The sequence below is a fragment of the Dromaius novaehollandiae genome, chromosome W, assembly GCF_036370855.1.
Source record: "Dromaius novaehollandiae isolate bDroNov1 chromosome W, bDroNov1.hap1, whole genome shotgun sequence".
In the NCBI taxonomy this organism is placed as follows: domain Eukaryota; kingdom Metazoa; phylum Chordata; class Aves; order Casuariiformes; family Dromaiidae; genus Dromaius; species Dromaius novaehollandiae.
In genome coordinates, this window is record NC_088130.1 from 16323861 (window position 1) to 16346786 (window position 22926).

Here is a 22926-nt window from a genome sequence, read left to right on the forward strand (position 1 = left end):
TCATTATGAGGGATGCACTGGGAATCCTATACTTTACCTGAAAGTTTTCCGAAAGTTCTAGGAAAAATTGCTCATATATTTTCAGTTCTTCTATGGGTCGCCCCAATTCCTGTCTAGGTTTCAGTTTATTAATATCAGTCTCAATATCATCATTCTGAAAAGAGCAACAAAATAAATCAAGCTTGCATTTGGGATGAATTAACTTCTAAAATTATGATATGCAGCCTCTGCTTTTGACATGAACGTGATTATGACATGACTCAGTATTATTTTAAAATTAGCTGAACAGCACATTTCATCATGAGGATTTAAGCAGCTCAATCTTATTGGTCTGCCAAAACCTCCATTTCAACGGAAACATTACAAATCTAGCAGTTTTCTTGCTTTCATCCAAATGTATTATGCACAGATATTAGACTACCCGTTACAAGAGATTATGCATAATGCAACCATTGCAACGTGAAAGGTGGAGATTTCATCTGACTGCAGTGACAAAGGAATAATGGCTTCTTTAAAGACAATCCCTTCATCAGGACTCATGAGAAGAGAGCCTGAAATCAAAGTTGTGATTCCAGTTAGTGGGAAGATGATTCAATCAACTTCTGCATCTACATAACATACAAATACAAAATAGGGCAGTTCTGACTGAATGTCCTTTCCCGTCCCGACTGGCAGCTGAAGAACAGAACGAGACCTTCCCAAAGTGACACAACAGTCAGAGGTCTCGTCTCTATCTATAGAGCTGGCTGAACTTCAAAGTCAACTTGACCTACTCAATACCAGGTCAGAATAATGGAAAAAGCTGGAGTAACTCCTACAAACCGAGTACAGTAGGCAGTAGAGAAGAGAGGGCTGAGGGAAATGCAAGTTGGGAACAGAACACTGAAAAAGCAGTGTGCAGTTCTGCTCCATCCCACTCCAGCCAAATCAAGTGTGAAGCAAACAGATTTTGATAAAAATCCTGATGCAATCTGAACAACAAAGGTTCATGTTTTCAAACAGCACCCAACTTCCTTAAATTTCAGATGATTTTTTTTATTTTAGAAATTTTTTTTTTAGAAAAACCTCCCCACATTCTACTAATGTTTAAACCATATGGCTGTATACACAACTCAAGCAACAGCAGTTGTGCCTCAGTTTTGTCTTTAAATTTCATCTCCTACCGACCTTAAAATGTTGGTCCTTGTCATCTTCATTTTCAGTTTCAATTTCTGATTCTGCTTCAGCATCATCATTGTCATCACTTTCATCCACTACGTCATCCACTGTGATATATAAAAAAGTTCTCTAAGGCAGATTATAAATTTAATATAATATATAAGCTCAAAATAGAAAAAAGAACCATATGTTTAATCAATCATCTGGATTTATATATTTTTTACTTACCAATTGAAAAAAAGGCAAAACCAACTAGTTAAAAGTCCTGTGAAACCCTGGAAGCTTTAGTAACGGTTACCAGATTTACAAAACTAAGATTGTTTGGCAATACTGCATACTCCATTCTACATATCCATCCCCCCCATCCACCCCAAAATAGCACATGTCTATTAGAAATGCTTAACAACCTAGATGTGCCAAGTCTGCTGTTCGGTGCCAGAACATCTCAGTACAGCCTCAGCTCAGCACAAAATGAGATGGCCCTGACACCTTTTCCCAAAGCAAGTAGTAATGTGCAAGTCCAAAAAAGAAAAAAGGAAAATTTTCTGTCATATCAGCTGATAGTGACCCGGTATCACAGAATGGTGGGACAAAGCACCCCTTTCACAATGTTTTTAGTCTAGCCTAAGGAGTCTAAAATTAAAAATAAGTCAGAAACCATCAATGGAGATTTCTCCCAGTAAGCAAGATACTGGAGCTGAGTGGTCACTGCAACAACTTAACATAGCCATTTTGGAACTAAACTTTACTCCAAATATATACAGGAAGAAGTTACTTCCTACATGTGCGGAAATATTTAGATCACCAGTCTGTATTTGATCTAGAGATGTAATACTTTGAAACTTGAACAAAAAAAGGTGAAGCAAATTAATTGTTTACATGACAACTAACGAGTACTGGGCTAAAAATCACTCCGTGATATGCAGAAATGGGCACTAGTCAGTTACTCTGATGGATGTCCTAATCACTAGTGACAAATCTGATCTTCTAGAAATATCACACAGTTTGCTTTTTTTTTTTTAAAGAGGGTTTTCAGTGCAAGAGATTTGTTGATTGTTAGTAGAAGGCTCACTTAGGACATTAACAAAATATACTGATTTGCTAAGGTATTCAGAATGATTACACTTACTGCTTTTACAATGCTGACTCTACAAAATTATACTTTAAATAAATTCAGATAGTACCCTTACAGACCATTCTGCACCTCTTCTAATAGAAAAGTTTAAAGAGATGTAGCCTATTTCCTTAGGTTTCTGCTTCTGTGTTTATAGATTAAAAACCGCTGGAAAGAGAAATGATCGGTAGTCTACTTCAACAGAATACGAAGTTTCTGAAAAAACGTATTACGGCTATCAAAATACTGTATTAAGTAGAAATTTCTGTGGATTTTGGAAGATGCTTCAAAATTTATTTCCTATTTTGAAGACAAAATATAAACAGACTTTAAAATCCTGCAGTTTGATGCCATCCTATATGAATCTCAAACAGATACTTGTCTTCTTTCAGACTATGATCATATTTTCCTTCAGAAAATACTATGAATAGAAAGATATTAAAAGTGCAGCTTCACCTCCTTATTTTGGATTAACGTCCCCACAGCAACTTCATCAGTTGCTCACCCAAGTACTATTTCCAGATATCTGAAAAATCATTAGTTATCCAAAAATAATGAGAGGAAATCACAATCAGACGAATCCGTTTCCTACAAAGCACCAAGCTAATACTTTGCAGACTAGTGTTACCTAAGAGACTGCCATAGTTCTGTAAGCAGCTCTACTTCTCACCATACAGATGAAGGAATAACCACAATGGTTTAATATTAATGCCTCAAACGGCACAGGTTAATCTAAATTCCGTACATCCAGTTTATCAGATTAACAGAAAGAAATTAAGGAATCACACACATTCTTCTGTGTGCTAAGTGAGTTAAAAAAAAAAAAATTCTTCAGTTTGCAGATGAATAGATACAGCCTGTGCTTTACAGCTCAGAGTTAGATGAAAACCACTTTTCAGCTCCTGGTTTGTTTTTATATTGTATCTCCAGAAACATAACCACATACAGGCAGGCAAATTTGTCATCAGCTGAAATTTAGCATTAGAAATTCATGCTCCCCTCTAATGGTCACAGATCCTTTGCTAGGTGAGAAGAACCTCACCAGAGTCAAAATTTTAGTGGAGAAGTTCACGAACAATTGTAATTGATTCCACCCTACACAGAGGAAGGTTAGATAAATTCAAAGACAAAATACTGTAAAATGACTATACCTTCAGGAGGCAAACTGTACAGCTGAGCCACAGGACCGTTAGCAGGAATAACTGGCAGTTGGAAGTGGAAAGCACTTTTAATAGTAGGTAAAGGAAGACGATTTTTAGGAAAACATTTTCTCATTATTAGGCTGGATGTGTTGACGAGTGGATCAAGAGTTCTTACTGCAAGGCACTCCTATTAACAGGAATTAACGGAGAAAGGGATCTCAAACCAATAGTCAAATTGCATTTGCTTTATAGACTTTTTGAATTCACTAAGTATTTTATGCTGCTACTTAAAACAACTTTTGCTTATGCCTCCTTTGAAGGCTAGAGGAACTTTCACCAACTCAAATTCACCTTTTCCAAACCCCTATCTTCACAATAGAAAGATATTTTTTCAGAAGATCAACAGCCCCTCCCAGAGATAGCCACACATGAGTAACACTAAAACATGAATGTCATCCTGTACCCTTTTCTTCCACTTTAGTCAAGTACAGAATTTTCTCCATAACCCCACAATCAAGAATGAGCACAAATAGCTAATAAATTAATAATGATAAATTTGAGGTCACAAAATATTTTTAAAGCTTAAAATGCAACAACAATAAAAAAGGAGATAAACTTACTTGTGAAGTGTTGTAAAGAATTTTCATCCCATTGGCATCAATGAATGCTTTCCTTCCTAATTTGATGTTTGTAGCACTTTTAATGCATTGTAAAATGCCTTTACGTATCAGCATATATCTGTGTCGACTATCATGACGGTGCCAATCTACATAAATCGTTAACAGCACATGTACATATCCTCTGTCTACTGCTCTCCTGGCGTTTGTCTCTTAACAAAAAAGAAGTTAGGAAGTAAATTAAAAATTCTGTAAGGACTTTATTATCATCATATTTTCAGTATTATTTTCAGATCAAAGTTTAATTCTTTTTACTCAACTTACTGAATTATGTTATCATTTAAAGTAGTATTTCAGCCACATTTAGCAGTTATATATTGACATAGATGTGAAAACTCCAAAAGTACGCTTTCATATTTTCTAGACATTTCTTACAATCCTGCAATTTTTCTGCCCTGTCAGTATCACCAAAGATTTAATTAAGTCATTCTAAGAAACCTATTTAGGTTAGCTGTCCAAGGCAGGTGTTGTTTCCCCCCCTCCACGCACAAATTTTGAACAACTCCTTATTGCTATTGGGAACGATACTTAAAAAGGGATTGACTTCTATATGTCAATGCCTGTAGACAAATGTCTATAAGCAAAATATGCAATATGCAAAATATTTTGAATCAATATAACAGTGATTAGTAGAATTTCCATAGGTATTTTTAGAAATATATAGGTTTGTTATAACAGGGTAATCATTCTTGCTCCAAGATGGTAAATGCCTTAAAATTGATGATTTCCAACTTTTTTTTAAAATTAAAAGCCCATTTTATACATAAATTTGTTTTGAAAAATGAACACTAAATATTTTTAGTACTCTTTTGTTAAAGACACATGAATAACACATATATCAATAGATAGCAAATTTGGATGTGCTACATTTAAATCATAGTAGTAATTTATTAAGTAGCAACATCACTTCCTCGTGTTATTTGTTTTGCATTGCATTACTGTCTTCTACTGCTTTACAAAATTGTGTGCATAAGTATCATTTTCAAGAGAACAGATACAGGAACTATTACTCTCATGAGAAATGGCTGAATGACTGAACCCAGTACTGTATCCTTCATTCCTCAGGATACTGTTGCATTTAATTTTCATGATATACCAAAAGAGCAGTGTTTATTACACGTACTGGTAAGCGTAAGATACTGTCAGCTAGCAAATTTAAGAAAAAAGTGTTTCTAGAATATCCATCACTGTCCATACACCTTGTGTAAACACAAGACTTGAAACAAACTGTTTTACTGTTTATACTCCGTGTAGTATTCCAGGAACTGTCACTCAAATACGATAAACTCAAAATATTTCTACCCCAAGTAGTACAGAACTTGTGCAACCCCATGAAGAATCCAGTTCTGACAAACTCAAACTTACAAAGTTCTGCTGTTCTGTTTTTCTTAAAGCCATTAAAATCATTATAATCTGATTATGAATCTACAAAATGGCAGATTATAATTTATATAGATTTTCTAACTCTCTTTTCTTCTCCTCCTCAAAAAAAACTACCAATGGAATGAGATATTTGAAATTAGATAAGCTTTTTTTCTTTTTTTTTTTTTTTTTTTTCTTCTTCTCCCCAGAAAGCTTCCAGCAATTGCAGGAAAAGCAAGGAGTGTTATAACACAATTTCACAAAAATAGACAAGAGTTCTACATTCACTCACTATGTGTTTGTTTTAGTTGGGGCTTAGTTTAAAAACTCAATTTATGTGGAATATTCAGTATGACAACTGGACTCCATGCACCAGAGATGAACACTGTTATGGAATGTGACATAAAAAGTGTAGGTGCATAAAATGCCAAAATCTCTCAGGACTAAATAACGCTTATCAAAATAAATGCAAGCGTGTCAGTCAAGAGCTCCTGCTTTCCTTACACGCTTTGCAACATTTTATTTCCTCAATATTTAAATTTGTCCAAAAATTTACAGAACAGGACGCCAATGGTAATCCTGAAATGTTTCCTTTCCTCGATTTCTCAAGAAGAAATCCCCAAATTAGTAAATCACTCTGATCAAACTTGAGAAAACACAGCACTCTACATGAAGTGGAGTTGCCTACTGTGCGTCTGAAACTGTTTTCTGCAAACACGATCATTGCTGAGTTCTTCTCTGACTACACTAGAATTACTGGGACTGCTGTAGCTTTTACACAATTGTTGAGAGAGAATGAGTTTATAATTCCTTGTGCATTATAATCTTGACGTGAGATCGGCAGCGATGACGTTTGTTGGGATCCTCTGCTGTCGGCTCAGACGGCCAATGCCCAGGAACGATCATTTCCTCACCCTTGATGCTGACCACAGGCAGCCCAACAGACTCGGCTTTAGGACCCAGGACCTGATTAGTCAGAAGGGCACCAGAAGAAACCCTGTATTATCTCCTGTCATCCCGCTGGTATTTCTGGTGACATAAGGTGTGTGCGTGAGGAAGATGAGTAGGAGTTAAGGCATGGGTGACCACTGCTGAAGGGTGGAGGTGAGTGACTGTAAGAGGTATTTCTCCACCTTGGATCCAGACCAGTTCTGCAGAAACTTGGTAGCCTTTCTGCTACATAATTGAAGAGACAGTAACTAATTATTAAATACAGACGTGCGCACACACACAAACACTAAAGCATCAGGGAATGCAGATGAAACCATTGCCTTAATTCTAAGCTTTCTGGACTTGATTTTGTTTTGGCCACAGACTCAGTGTTAGTTTTACTTTTTTCATTATATATATTTGCATACACATATATATCTCAACTAGAAGAACAGTTTCTTGTAGTGAAACACTTACTTGATTTTAGCAATGCAGCAAGTGTGTCTAAAGCAACCCTGTCAACATAACAAGAAAAGACAAACAACAAACAACTAGTAAACTTCATCTACAACATTGTAAAGCTATACAAAAAGTTTTACAGCTCACATTTCTTTAGTGTCTGTTTTCCTGGTTGCACTGTATGAGACTTTACCCTAAAAATTTGGTTTTATTGAAATATCATGGTCTCTGAGATATGAAACCTGACAGTGAAAGTTAAAAATATTGATACAATGGCTATATGAATTTCCAGTCTTTGCAAAAAACCCCACACTATCAGTGATAATGTAATGTTTATGAATCACATTCAACAGGAGATCTCTGAAACCCATGTTTTTATGCTAGCAGCGTAATAAGCTACTTCTGTATAATGAAGGACACCATTTTAGAAAACTATAGGTTAAAATTGGTAGTATATGAATGTATTTAGGAGTAATGCTCAAAGGTACTACAATAACAAAAATCATTGGTATAAAATTTTTTTGTATACAAAGGTCTTGCCTCAACTATCTCAGGACATACAACTAGAAAACCTATACACTTATTTTTACCTTCTTTGTAAAGATAGACTTCACGCATCTGATCTCACACCATAAATAAGGATATCATGATTACTCACATCATGGAATAGTAAGTTCATATGTTAAATTTTAGCTGGGGTTAAAGGGGCAGGAGTTATTTTTTTTCTCCTTTTTTTTTTTTTTTTTTGAAGTATTTCAATAACCATGTGTACAAGATTTAGAAGACAGAACACTAATTTGTACTGAAGTTAGAATCTAGCAACATGATATTATTATTTCAGTAGACAGATGAAAGTTCAGTTTTCCACAGGTATGCACTTCAAGAGGTTGGTAGTGTATAAATAAAGAGCCATCTCCAATAAGATCAAGCGGAAGACTGGTATACAAAAAACAGTCATTTAGGAACATTCGTGAAAAGTATCTGATGAACAGGATAGACGAGTTACTCATTTTTAACCTAAAATCACTACCCGCACAGCAGAAGCCGCCAAAGGCACCACTTTAAGGTACCCATTCAAAATTTTATTCACACAGTAGTGCACTAGACATATATTCCTGGTGTTTACTGTTCTGTGGTGGATGTTTTTATCCTGAGAAACCATGTAATTGCTTGGAAGTGTAATGCAAAGGAAATTCTATTATAAAATAAAACACACAGTGTCACTGTGAAAACACAAAGGAGAGCTGGGAGCAAATTCAACAGTTTTAAGAATGTTAGGATTGTCTTGATCTGTTTGTCCTGATTTGAGGATACCTGTGGGTACGATTTCTATGCAGGAATATTAGAGACAAAAAATATAACACCTCTATCCTTTAACTTGTACTGTAACTAGATATTCAAATATTTTGCGTTACTGCACTGGATAAACTTAGAAAGTCAGATTTGTAGTTCTCCTTCCCACCTCTCTTTAACTGTCAAATATGAGTTTTAAAGCTTTTCCACGCGCTATATTAAAAAGACTTTACTTACTTCATAAGGCTAGTGTTCTTTTTACTGAAAGGGCCAATGATCTTAAACATCAGTTCTACTACTCCGTTTTTTCCCAAGGATACTGCATTCACAGCTGGAAAAGTTTAAAAAAAATCTGTTTTAAGATAATGTAGCCTGAAAAGCAAAAGAAATCGATACTCTCAAACTAAAATCCAGAGTGAATTTTCAAACATAGAAAATGTTAGGAGCCTCTGTGCTTTAAATACAATGATGAGCAGATACCATTCTGCATATAACTTAGTGTGATATCAGTCCTGATAAAACCATGAGAACAAAAATTAGGTTTTACTTTCTAAACAAACTAAAGGAAATCATTACTTCCTTGTGCACGCTCTGTTTCCTTTCTTATTAAGATACACCACAAAAAGGATTTCCTTCCCAAAAGCTCAGTCTATCAAGACAACAGGGTTTCTAAAATTTAAGTCTATCAGGTTCTGTGACTTGCTATTATCCTTCAGTAACAGGACAGACAGGTATGTCCAAAAGTAACTGAAAGCCAAATGTTCACTGTATACTTTAGAAATAACAATCAGTATCATCCCTACCCTTCCTGAGTTACAGGATATATAAACACGTTCTCAAAGAAAAAATATAATAAAAAAATAAAAAAACCCACCTAGTTGAGAGGGGGAAAGTTGAGAGAGATGGTGCTGAGATTCGTGTTCAAGAAAAACAAACTGGATGTGTTTATAGCTAAAACCCAGTGTCCACTGAAAATGCAAACTGCTTATTCATGCACAGAAACATTATTCCTGTCTGAGTTTAGAAATATGCATTCCTAACCAGGTGGGAAAAGAGCAACTAAGCAAAGAGCTGCCCTCAACATAAGAAATGCTGCATGCATACAATTCATTACTTGAACCCGGGCTGCAGTTTTATCATCATTAGCAGAAGTATTACAACACTAGAATCAAATCAAAATTAGGACTCTATTCTTCTAGCAACAGTATACAAATTTTAAGTAAAACTACCCATCAAAATGTAATAAACTACTACTTCTGTTCAGAAGAAACGTGAAAATACAAGATGAAAATAACTTAAGCAGAATCCAGGTTAAAGACCCAGTTCAATCTCCCATTTCCAGGACAAAACAAGTTTTCAACTGAACTGTCTAACTACCTGTATTAACTTCTCCCATTTAAAAGTTTTTTACCTCATTACCAGTTGGCACAATAGAAATAGAACTTCCACATTTTGCAAATACTGCAGTTTTATGAATTCTAGTTGCTTATGTGAATGTTCAGAAAACACAAAGTTACAGGCCAGCAAATCCATTCTCTTGGAAAAATATAGTTATGTTTTCAATTTCAAGCATATAATTTAAAAAAGTTAAATGGCCATTTTGGATTCAATGGAAAAAAGTAAAAAAAAAACTCAAAGAGCAACTAACTAGTAGTAAAGATACAATAAGAATCACATTGTTTTCATCAACTCCCCACTGCCTGCAAGAACAGTGAATTAAGCTTTTATGGAAGAACATTAGTCCAATAGTGCAACACTTCAATACAAGTAATAAAGAAATGGTTAAAGAAAGAAATAAAAGTATTCCTGTGTAAACTAAATTCTGAATTAGCAACAATGAATTTAAAAATATAATAAAAATATAAAAAGTCATGAGCCTGTGTAATAAGGAGAACAATTATTTCATTTGAAGTGCTTTTGCAGCACAATGTTAGCATTCCTGTTTTACATAGTGCATCAGCATTTACACAAATGTGATGGCCAAGAATTCCACAAACCCAACAGCATTGATTAAAAAACAACCACATATACACACAAAACAGAAATCAGTCATACATAAGTACACACACACTTCACAGCAAATTCTCAGGTAAAACAGTCATTTTAACCATATAACACCAAGCAAGTATCTAGATTATATATTTTAGCTGTCTCTAACATTTTTGTTATTATAATAAAAAGAGAAAAGAATGCTCTGCAATACTTACAGTTGGATGAGTAAACTCTTAATACTTGAAGACATGGCAATATTAGCCTGTGGTTCTGCAAGTTCTGCTTCACCAAATTCAATGATATGTTTAGGGCACCATTAATTCTAGCTTTCATGCCAATCTTTTTATCTGACATCAAAGAAAAAAGACTGATCAAACTAATTTTGAAACCATCATTAAAAAAAACAAAAGGTAAGTGAGCTGTGAATTCCTACTAGTGATATGTCAACTCTGCACATCTTTATTTTTCACCACTTTCCTTCCCTCCATTTCACTGTTCCTTCTGTTCTCCTCTTACCAGTCCTGACTACATAAATGCTTACACAATAATAGAAGGAAAAAAAAAAGTTTCCTTAAGTGACAGTTATAAAACTGGTAAATACTAAGCCATATTACTCAAATATATCATCACCTTTTGGACCAATTTTTGCAAGAAGGGTGTGAAGAAGCACCATTAACTCCTCATTTGGTGGAGAGTCTTTGCTGACATTCAAAAGCAACTGCAACAATATCTGTGTCCCTCCTTTAGCAACTAAGACACTTGCTCTTCGACCACCACCTAGGAGTTCAAAAAACAAAAAACAAACAAAAACCAAAAAACAAGTGATATTTCTAAAGTCAAAGAACAGTCAAATACCTAAGCTATGATTATCATAAAGTCTTAAGAACAGCAATGCTCTCGTTATATGTGACCACACTACACTAAAGTACACTGTTGGACTGTACATGTTTAGCAACATAAACACTGAAACCACCTTTCAAAGAAACATGCACAGTATAAATTTTGTTTTAGTGAGTTCAGAAAAAGAAAAGAAAAAAGGTCTGCAGAAGAATACAAGATTATTATCACAAATTGTTCCTTAAAGAAAACTTACCAACTGAGACTAACTCAATGAGAATATTCAATATATTTAAAGTAGTTTGAGGATCTCTTGTATTCTGAAATGAAATTAAAAAAAAAAGATATTTCCTTGCTTAATTTATACATCTAATATAGGAGCTTTTAGATACCTAAAGCTCAGAGAAACTGCCACTGCTGAATCAAATGAAACTCAGACATTACCACCCAACTAACCACCCCACCATGCAGCCTGAAGTACCTGCAGAACCAATTAAAATCTAGTTCTTAGTATGGCATGTTATTTAAAACCAATAGTTCACAAATAATCTCTTAGAATATTTAAAATACGGGACTGAAATTCTTAAGTAATTTAGTTTATGATACCTTAAAGACCCTATCTAACCACTACAAGTGACCTTTGACAAACAACTTTTGGAGATAAGAGCTAGGGTGAAAACATATTTAATAGTACGAAGCCCAAATGATAGTATGAAAACTTGCAACGTACACACAACCACACAAATTAAAATGTTTTACCTCTAGGGTTGAAAGGATAACTTCTATTCCGGTGGAACCCTTAGAAGTCATCTCTTTCCTAGTTTTTTCTGCCAGTCAGAAAGATACCAGTTTTCTTTTAATACATTAGCTTTGCAGAAAAAAAATGTAGTCCTATACATATAGATCAGAAAACCTAAGCTACAAACAACAAAATCTACTAAAAAAACTGTACACAGGCATACAAAACATTAACAAATCGATAAGCAACAGACTTAAGTGATTTTAAAACTAATTTTTAGTTTCATCTGTTCAACAGTTTTGTGTTTAAGCTTACAAGCCCGAATTTTAAGGGGGGGAGTTGGGCAGGGAAACTATAAGAAAACAAGTGATAAGAAAGCTATCTTCCAGATACTTCTGAATCCTAGGAAGAATTACTGGAGATTACATTCTTGAGATTTCCAGCAGCAAATTTATTGCAAGTTATTTATATGGATAGAGATAAATGTTTGCTTCATTATAGACAAGTTTCTACGGTACTCTATCACTAGATATTTTTTTCAGGCTATCAAAGCTATTTTCAAGCTAAAAAGAATGATAACTATCTAGACTAAATAACGAACTAGAATAACTAACTAATATTTGGGGAAATGGGAAGAAGGGGAGCAAAAGCAGCTGTAACTTTTAATATTAACCAGTTTAATTCATGAAATTGCATATAGATTGATCCACTGTAGATTTCTATCTTGGCAAGAGGCCACTGCTGAATAGCACTAAACTAAACAAGAATCACTTTAAAAACAGTTTATTCTTCATAAGAGTATACTTTTAAAAGCAGACTGGCAAATGAAGAAAAACTTCATTCTGTATTAATACTTTAACTACAGCAGACTTTACTATATGTTGCAATGTACCAAATGTGATAGTATCACATTAGCTGTTCTTGTGCTGTGAATTATTACTGAAATCATTGCTGTTGACAATACAAAACGCATCCAGGGTAACCAAATACTATACTATGTAATATTTAACATGGCTTTGAACATGTGCTTTTAACAATCTATGATAAAAACAGATGGATATCAACTTTATTGTGCTGGAAAAGAAATTTAAAAAAAGTCTAGAAAGGAAGAAATACAAGGAAGGCAGGCTCCAAAGGAAAATTATTAAAACAAAAAAAAGTTAAGATACTTACCTTGGCTCTGAACCAGATGAAGGATCTTTGAGGTAACATATCTGGCATTGTCTCCTTGTCCTGCTAAGGAATCTGAATTGATCTTCTCCAGCTGTGACAGCAGGGACATAGTCCGAGAACTGGTAGAAACACTACAAGAAAGATTTCCCACATTCATGTTTCCATCCACACTAAATGTGAAACCAAACACTAGATCAGAAAAAAAACTACCAGGAACAGAAGTCCCATGGCCAGAGTAAGGGGAGTGGCCAAATCACCTCTGCGTTTTATCTTGACACGAAAACAGTCCTAATTCTCCTCAGTTCTGGCACCTTTACAAATTTTGCGAAGCCTGCATTGCAGCAGACTAATTATATATAACAGCATCTCCAAGAGCAACCAGGAAAAACGCTTGCAGCAAACAAAATCCAGACATGGGTACAAATATTATTTATCTATGTCAGGCTGAGTAACTTCTGTTGAATACCGTCCATGTTAAGTGTGAGGATACTGCATCAAACCTGCCATACAAGAAAAACTTGCTGCTCCTGCTCCAAAACTAGCTGGCCAGTCCTAAGGACTGTTTGTCTTACAGGCTGGTCTTTCTAAATTAAAGGAAAATGGTATCATTCAAGAATTTAACAAATAAGCACCCTCAGCTGAAGAAAAAGATCACTGTTTTGAACAAATAATTTAGGGAAGTGCCCAAAGGTATCATCAGATTTTTGATTCATTTTGAACACAAGGATATTGTGGCCTGACATCACAAACTCGCCTAGAAATGCATTTTAATATAAGGAATAATCTCAAAAAGGGGCATTTATATAGACAGATAACATAATAACAGCAAATATAAATTTTTACAGCATTCAAAATGAAGCCAGTATAAAACACTGTTTTATTTGTTCTCCAATTTCAATTGCCAAAATTATTCAGAATCCTTTTTGGATTCACCTTGTCATATGAAAGTCATTTTCAGACAAACATTTACATGACTATAATTCAAATGATAATTACTAGAGGAAACAATTTTCAAGAAATAACCGCCCCAAGTTTTTACACTTGTAACATTATAGTCCTGCAATAATCAACAGTAACTCATTTTACCATATACTAAAGGTTCTGGCTATCTGCAATAAAACTGAAGTACATGACTTTAGCTTTGTAAATACTGTCAGTGTTGTTTATAGCAAAGAGGAATTACTACTCCTTGATCTGTATTTTATATCTGGGAAAAGGTTTCACACTTACAGTTAACTCTGCTAAAAGAATTAGTTCACATGTGGACAAAAATGTTAATATCAAGCAAAAAGGTAGCTGACAGCAAAGGTCACACTGCTGGGAAAACGAATTGATACAACAGCTGCAGAGGAAACTCCTTCCAGCACTATTACTTTTCCACACTGACATCTAAATGAAAAGCATAACCAAAAGACAACTTCAGATTAAAGAGAATATTACAAGCTGTCAATACCAGTAGTAAGAAGAGGTTATATTAATTATAAATCTGATATTGAAATACTTTTATACTGAGAAATAAATACATCATCTTCTCAACCATTTGCTAGACTTTGATTTAAAAGTATTTTTTAAACTAAAATAAATTTGTCTTGGCTGCTCAAATTTTACTTTCCTTCATAAGGCATAAACCCTTCAGCCCTCTCTCATCATCCAAAACAAGGCTGGATAGTATAAACTCACAACTGTTTGTATGAGCTTTATTTTATTTATTTCCACTCTTCCATTTATCCACTGAACTTTAAATCCTCCAAAATAAACCCAAGATTTTAATGAAAGCCACAAACAGTTGCCGAACTGACAAACTTCCAAAGGATGCTATCTTCTCCAGCTCCAAAATCAAAACAGAGTCCAACAAACTATAAAGAAACCACTGTGCAGGAGAACTGCTGCTCCAATTTATATATATATGTTGTAATTTTCATTTTGGTGTATCATTGGTCTGGCAGCAAAATAAATGTAGCTTGAAAGATGGAAACAACCCAACATAAAAACAAAGATGACCATTAGGAACAAACAAAAAAAGGGTACTTAACTTCTGTTAAAGACGAAACACTCAGTAAAGGTATTAAAATTTCAGAGTAAACCTGATTTTTGATTCATGCAGCCAGCAAAATCTGAAAACACCACTGCCACATGGAAGTAATACTAACACAGTCTCTCTGCACTTACTGAAAGCTTTAAAAGCTTTAGGAATGGTAAGTCATTCCCACTGTAGGGCAGTATCTTCTGAAAGTCAACAATTTAAATTCCTAAGTTTAGAGCTAGAATTTCTAATACGAGCAACTAGCGCTCACCATAGCGGTTAAACAGAAATATCAGCATTTGGATTCAGTTAGCTTTAGAACAGTTTTAGGCTAGTCATTTCGCAAGAAGTCTTCCAATGGAGTACAGCCAAATATCGCTGCACGTCTGCAAAGCACTCGGTAAAGGATTCTTGAAAGCGACACCAGCCCAGAATCCATACCAAATATAAATCAAGGTCCTGATTTGTTCTCCCTAGCTGAGACTGAACTGAATTCTGTTCTTAGAGCAGGACTTATACCCTTATTTATCAATATTCTATACCAATATACATACTACTATGTAATAACTAAGACAGCTTTCAATGTCTGCACTGGAAATCAAAAAGGCTGTAGGACAAGAAGGACAGCAGCCAGCCTGACTAACGCTGCTCCTGAAAGTCATACTGCTGCCACCACCCATTTGACCCAAGAACAAAACGCCTAATTTCTGATATCTGTATTACAAATCAGAAATTCTGATATTTATATTACAAGTATCTGAAAGATGTACTATAAAAGCAGACTTTTTTCTCAAACAAACCATCCAGGGTTCAAATCTAGATGTCTCTTTAAAAAAGACAGGTAACCATGGAAGTCAGTATTTTTAATCCAACAGCTAGTTAAGCCCAGGAAATAATTGGAATGGCACAGTAAAAACTGTGCCCCCCTCAGCGCTAAATCTTCTCTTCAACTACTGACGTTCCTGAACCTCACATAAATACTCTGCACATCATGGCCAGCCTTTTATATACACGGCTCATGCTACCCCAGTGTGAAGAACCCTTCTTAGTAATAAGAGAAAAGACACATTTTTCACCTCACCCATTCAAAAGCGTCCTAAGAGGAGTCTGTAGTTACTGAGCATTACAAAGAGTCTCTACTATTTTTAGTTATAAAAACCATAGATAAGGAGGACCAGAAGGAACCTCACAAGGTCATCTAAACTATTACCATCCCCAAAGTCAGATCAACACGACATCTGCTCTTCCTAATGGACATATGCCCAACTCGTCCTTTAACGCCTGCAAAAAATGGTGATTCAATAACCAAAGACGCATTTATTTTAAGATCTTATACACCTCCACTGGAAAGGTTTTGTCACTGCAGTTTAAGCTTACTATTCCTGGCCCTCCCCACAACAAATGTGATTACCTGCCATCCTCTATCCGTTCAAATGATATTCCGCCCCAAGCATGGCACCTCGCACGTATTCCTGTCAAATATTTAGGACCATTTCCTGCATTTCACAGGAGCATTCTGAATTCTTATTTCATCTTTGTAGACCTCCTCAGCTTCAAGTTACCTGCAACTTTAACAAGCATTCTTTCTTCTGTCTTTCAGATCACTAACTAAACCTCACAATCTTTTCAGTCAGTGACTGTAACCAGAAACAGGAAAAACAAACAAAAAAGTCACCATTCAGAAATTACACTGTGCATTCTTTCTTTTTGACAGAGGAAAAACCAGCAACTGTTCTTTTGGTATCCAATCAGTTTTGCATCTATTCCATAGTAATTTTATATGGAGCAGTAGCCTTAGCTACCTGATGGCAACTTCATATGCAATGGCGCTAAAGCTTTGCTAAAATATGGTGTTTTAATACCTCTTCCCTGCTCATGGAACCTGCTATCTTCTCTCTCTCAGGAAAAATCAGACATTTTCAGGAATAACTCAACCCCCCATTGGTGTTCGTAGCCTCACCTGTTTGGCTTTGCTGGGCAAAGCAGCAAAGCTGACCAACCTACAATTACTCAGTGTCTTCTCCCTGACTCCCACCAGACACAAAGACTAGCTTTGCCATTTCTCAATCTTTCAGTACTTAACCCAACTCTCATAAGTTCATTTAGACAGTTTTTCTTTAAGCATCCTGAGGGCGAAGTTTACCAGGCTGACTTCATCCATACACAACAAATCTCGGTAGGCAGGAAATCCTCCTCCTTTCCAAAGCCTGACCATGCTGTAGCTCACAGTACTTCTCACACCACCAACTTACACAAAGCAAGCAAAACCAAACTAGCTGTCACTTCAACTGTTGCCCAATTTGCAGTGTGATTTTAAATAGCCAGACGGCTCTGTGCATTTCCTCCCATCATCGATTGGGAAAGCTCTGAGTAGACGCACAGGAAGCCAGCGCTCACACAGTGAGGAACAGAGGACTCAAGGTTTACATCTGAAGAGATAACTCCCTCAACAGGAAAACATCTTTTAGAAGAGTATTTTCTCACAGTTGGGACATTTATCTAGTTCCACCAACCCCCAGGAGGTTTAAGCGTTCTTACTCTGATTCTGAAGAACTGCTAGATTCACCATTCCCCATTACTTGCTGTGTAGCACTTTTACTATACTACACGCTCAAATGCATCCTACCCCTTCCTCAAATATCTGCTCAGGGAGCCAGTTCTAGAGTCTGATGAGAAAGGGAACATCTAATGGTTGCCATGGCAGCTTACCAAAATTCCTTTATCTTTAGAACAGTTTTAGGCTGTTCATCTTGCAAAAAGTTTTTCAGAGTAGAACCAAACAAAGGAAGTCATCAGAAACTTTCCGTTTCCCAACTGTATTTATTTCCTCTGAAATTGCTTAACTGTTTACAGTACATTTACATACCGAGTAACTTCTTCCCCCACAGCAAAAGGGTCTCTCATATATTCCAGCACACTGTTTGCAATAGCTTCATGGGACCTGTACAGATCTATTTTAACTAGGTAGACTTCTCATGAGGAGTTTCATTAAGGGTTTTTGTTTGTGTTTTTTTTTCTTAAGTCTAGTGCAAACCACTTCCAAACTTTTTTTCTTTCAATTATCTCCTAAGTTATCAATAGTCTTCAGACAGCAGCGAACCAATCAGAAATATCAATTATCTCTGTACGCACTAAGTTTTCCATAATTTATTCACAATTTAAGGAAAAACTGTTCTGCGTTGCAGGGGTGGGAACTTTCATTTTAACTCAATAACTAAATAAGAATACATGACATTTAAGCAGACACTCTGCAGAAAGCTAATACTCTTTGTGCTAGTATACTTCATGTATTATAATCATCCATTGCTGATGAAGAGCTTGCTTTACTTATAATAATGCTTTAGAAACTAGTGTACCCTAAATAGAAAACATAGTAGTTTCTTGATCATCTCTTTTGATCCACCTTTCACACAATCAAGCGCAACCAGTCTCTAATATCAAACCATTCCTTTGTTACAGTCAACAAAAGTAAAGGCCACTCTAAATGCAAGCATTTAAATTCAGCATAATATAACCTTCTTACAAAATTGAAACCCCTCCCCAATGAACAATAAATCCACAGTGGAGCAAGTCCAGCATGCAAATCCATCCACTCATTTAGAAAAAGACTGGTATTTCAGACACTTAAGACTACAACCAAAATAACCTACTTTGCTGCCTCAAGATAATTTTTAAAACATCAAGCTAGATGGTTGGATGAAACAAGATGGTTCAACCTGTCCTACCACAGGAAAAGAGTAAAACTGAAAGCCTTTTCAGTAATTTCCTGAAGTTGAAGACATGTTACCTTCCACAGATAATCTCCTAGATTTTTCAAAAGATTTTTATAATGCTAAATTAAGTTCTCACGAAAATACCACACAAAAATTTTAAAGTCTTGAAATCTTATGCAATCTCATGCTTGTTTTGCCTAACTGTATGCTGGATTGCAAGACTGTTGGAGAATGATATATATCTTATGCATGACAAAGTTGTGGCTTCATTGTAAGTTGCACAAACTTGTTCTTTAATTCCTTCAGTAGCATTTTATGTTTTGCCAATATCTGGAATGAAATTAATTGATAACTGTGAAACTATCAGTGAAAAAATCAGTGAAATTTAATGTTCACTTGATATTCACTAGTCAAAAGTACATTGCCATACAGACATCTCTGATGGAATAAACACTAACTGGCAAATCTTTAAGTTTGCTGAGTTATTTATTACAAGTGAAGTTACCTAGATAATCAATATTGAGTTCTCTCTGTGTTTCAGGACATCAACTGCCACTGTCTCACTGTGGACCCATAAAGTAATATTTATTTGTTAAGATGCAGAATGCTTCTCTACAAATCTCAAGATGTAGTGAGAAGTCACTATGGTTTTAAATTTACCTTTTCTCAGATGATGTTTTTGCTTTGTTCATATCGGAAAACTTGATTCTTCAAATCACCATCTCAGATAACCTGGAAGATATTAAACAATTACAAATTATCAACAACATTTGTTTATTCATCTCATCACCATATTAATTACTCCTGCACTAGAAACATTAAGTAAGCTACTTTGCACTCATCACTGTTCTTCACACTGTCACAAGCTCTTCTCTCTTCAACCTATTTGACCCAGTTTTTTCAATGAAGTATTACAACGTAAGTATGGAGTTCTGCATTATAATTCAGTCCTACCAAACTCCAAGAGTCTGATTATAAGAGATCACAAATTTACCTTATCAGTGGCTTAACAGCTAGTATTTTCATGTTCAGGACAGACTGTTATCAAGCAAAGCTTTTGCTGGAGACCACATTTTTTAAATTTACTTTACAATACTGTGAAACAGCATAGCATACTTATTTCTGACTGTCATTTCATGTATGTATAGGATAACTAGGAAGACAGGCACAGTGATAAACATGGAGTGTTTGGTGTTTTTATTTAAGCAGGACCTGAATATACTTCTTGGATGGAAACCATATCGTGCTAAGGACTCAATTTTCCTATCCTTTTAAGGACATAGTGTCCTCAGGGTACACTGCTTCCTCAAACGGTGCCTCCAAGCAATTACGGCTGCAGTCTACAGGACCATGAGCCGACGCTTAGTGATTCCGTATGAGATCAAATATGAATGACACACACTCCCACTGAAGGGAAAAAAGGAAAAAAAAAAAGTGTCTTCAAAGGGCACAGTGTTTAGTTTAAAGGTAGAATATAAAGTAAAGGGGGGGGGGGGAGATGTTTGAAAATATCCTCTTCCTTCTCACCATCCATAAGGCACTTGTTCTCCTGGGAGCTGCAGGTGAGAACTTCTGTGAAACACACGCACTTCCCAAAGGGAAATCTGCAAGACCCTTCAAAAGCTTTGCTCAACATACACAATAACCAAAGTTTTGTTTACTGCTTAATTCTATTCTGCAACTGTTACAACTCAAAAGCAGAAGGGGTATGAAGCAAGCTTATTTCCAGACTTACCGAAAGCAGGATCTTTTCCCAACAACCAGGACATGAATGCTCGGCTTTTCACAGCAGTTCCAGCTTGACCCAGGTTGACGGGTGTCTTAGATTTGTCCAAGCACCCTTCAAGTGTAAACAGTCTTGACTTCCTTTAAAGAAAAGGACTAGTTATAGCAGAACAGCTGTGTCCACCACAAAGCAGATGCTCTGCTAAATTATAAAGTCAGGATTATTCCAAACAGGTTGCGGGTCTAACTGGGGAGAAAATACTAGATTCTTGAATTGTTATTCAAGTAGCCAAGTGCTGTTTTGCTTGCAGCGTTGACCAGCTGTCAGACAGATGATAAACAGTCTGCCAGTGCCAACAGTATCTACATATTAAAGTGTACTGAACTGCTTTACAAGTGCAGTCAGCTACAGAGCTGAACTATCTGGAATTGCAAGGTCTTAATTTATTTTGCTCTAAATACAACACGAAGTATTTCAGTAAGCACTAACATGCAAATGCTGCAGGTCAAGGGGAAAAGACAAGAAGAAAAAAGCAGAGCAAAAGCCAGAAAACAATGAAAAGGAACAGGGAGAAAGAGAAAAGAAAAGAAAAGAAGTATGTATCTATAATCCAGAGAGCTGTAGTAGAACACTTATACATGGTTAAGTACTAAATCTCTCTTTAACAATCCACGAGATGTGCAAAAAAAAGTTGTTTATAAAGTATTTTTTAAATACTTGCTTATTTTGAATAAAGAATTGCTAGAAAGGTAAAGAGGTGGGGTTGCAGGGTTTTTTTGCAGGGGGGGAAGGTCATTTTGGTAAGGTTCAACCTTAAAACAAACTCCCAATAATTTTTTTTTATTATTATTTTTTATTTTTTTTAAACACACGGTTAATGCTGCTTGCCTGCCAATGGTGGCAGAACAAGGGATAAATTACCAGCAGTTCTTCCGCATTTAAAAGTCTAACACAGAAGCCACAAGTTGGGAGGGTTAAGGCAAATCTCAAGTCGACATATGCTGGATTCTGTGGACTCTCTCAGGCATTTCACACTGTCTGTGGAACATTATTTCCTCCCATCTCCCACCTGCACAGCAGTAACAGGAGCTTCCCCATAGGAAATTTCTCCAGGCAGGTAACGTGCCAGAGGAGCAAGCTGCGTTCACTGTAATGCTACCACCATTAAGATAATGGAAATGGACTGTAAGATGTCGCATGAAACTTTCATGTTTCCTTACTCCTGCCAGGTTTGAGGTTTCCTGCCTTACTGTGACCCCCAAAGATCACACATCAAGACTGCAAACGTTTCTTGTCTAAACTCCTCATTAGGGACACCGAACAAAGCCCTCTTCTTCCTCAGTCTTGCCTACCTCATCTCTACACCACTGCAGCTGCCTTAGCTAAGCCACCTGCAGCACTGATGCACAGCCTAGGCTGACTCCTATTTCAGCCCAAAGGAGTGTTAAAACCACATCTCATTCCCATTTTAGATATCCATTTACTTTTCTGATCCTAAATCTACTGCTTTGGGGGAAGAGGCACCTAAAACGATGCATATTTCAAAAAAATAAGTAAATAAGTAAGAAATTCTCCCACTGAAACCAAGTCAGTGCCCAGCCCGCTCCCCTTATTCACCTTCTCTCTCAGCAAGATACCTTTTCATTTTCACACCAGCATCAGGAACTCGATATCACACCTAAAAGTCACTCAGTCATCAATTTCATTCTCCATCATGTACTTAACAATGGAAAGAGGGAATTAAAAAAAAAGTAAATACTGTTCACCAGATACTGTATATGTACCATCACATAGCTTTTCTTGCATATTCTACAAGATTCTAGTACTTAAGCTGAGGTGTTCATTTCAGGGGAAAAAAATCATTATACTCCCTATTTATTGCAAGTCATCCAGGTGGAATTCCTAAACGGTCTGAACAGTCATCTTTAAATAACACTGAAGAAACCAAATTATACGCAGTGCAGTAACGTACATGCCTCAACTACGCCAGCACTTGTTTCTCATGGTAAGTGCATTCACTGCATATTGCTTTCCCTCTTATCTCCCATTAATCGCTAATTGATTTTAAAAAAGGAAAACACAAAACCGAGCTCCAATTCTTACTCTATCTTAAAGTCATATTAAGAAGTATACAGTCACAACTGGGCGGCTATTACATCATGTCCGTGCTGAGCACTTTTATTGTCAACTGCGTGACATCACATCTGGAGGTAATTCCAGTTGCTACATTAGACACAGTAATATCACATGAGAAGCTCTGTATGTTTGTTTTAAACATGAGGTTGGATTTTTTCCCCTCCAAAAGTTTTTGATATAGACCTTGTTAAAAATATATTTGGAAATTTTATCAGGCTGTCTTGCCACGGGGCCCGTTTCCCCACAGCGCCTTCAGCCACGGAAGGCGAGCCTGCTTGCCCCCAGCAAGCTCCCAGGGAGCAAAGGGAGCAGCGCTGCTCAGACAGGGCAAAGCGACTCTGCCACAGAAAGAAGTGCTGGGAAGCAGCGCGGCCAGCACATGCCAGATGAAGTGCATCCCCGGAGCTTACGGCAGCTGAAAAGCCCCTAAAGCTTTCGTGCCGGGAAGAGGA

The 22926-nt window shown here is 36.2% G+C and overlaps 1 protein-coding gene across 9 annotated transcripts in view; it reads right to left on the reverse strand.

Moving 5' to 3' along the window:
* Positions 1 to 22926, reverse strand: part of LOC135323440 (cytosolic carboxypeptidase 1) — a 72064-nt gene that overhangs the window by 33314 nt on the left and 15824 nt on the right. For 8 of the 9 annotated variants that reach the window (XR_010385804.1, XM_064500674.1, XM_064500679.1 and 5 more), the window contains 13 exons: positions 20348 to 20478; positions 19273 to 19344; positions 12877 to 13007; positions 11724 to 11791; positions 11221 to 11284; positions 10758 to 10904; positions 10343 to 10474; positions 8373 to 8466; positions 6861 to 6898; positions 4035 to 4243; positions 3424 to 3601; positions 1168 to 1265; positions 38 to 154 (listed from right to left, as the gene is read on the reverse strand). Coding sequence is in view for 8 of the 9 variants with exons in the window: in XM_064500674.1 (XP_064356744.1) it covers positions 38 to 154; positions 1168 to 1265; positions 3424 to 3601; positions 4035 to 4243; positions 6861 to 6898; positions 8373 to 8466; positions 10343 to 10474; positions 10758 to 10904; positions 11221 to 11284; positions 11724 to 11791; positions 12877 to 13007; positions 19273 to 19304 (1308 nt within the window). In the remaining variant the exon portion in view is untranslated. Of the gene's footprint in view, positions 1 to 37; positions 155 to 1167; positions 1266 to 3423; positions 3602 to 4034; positions 4244 to 6860; positions 6899 to 8372; positions 8467 to 10342; positions 10475 to 10757; positions 10905 to 11220; positions 11285 to 11723; positions 11792 to 12876; positions 13008 to 19272; positions 19345 to 20347; positions 20479 to 22926 lie in introns of those variants that run through there. The other variant, XM_064500681.1, reaches the window with a different exon arrangement.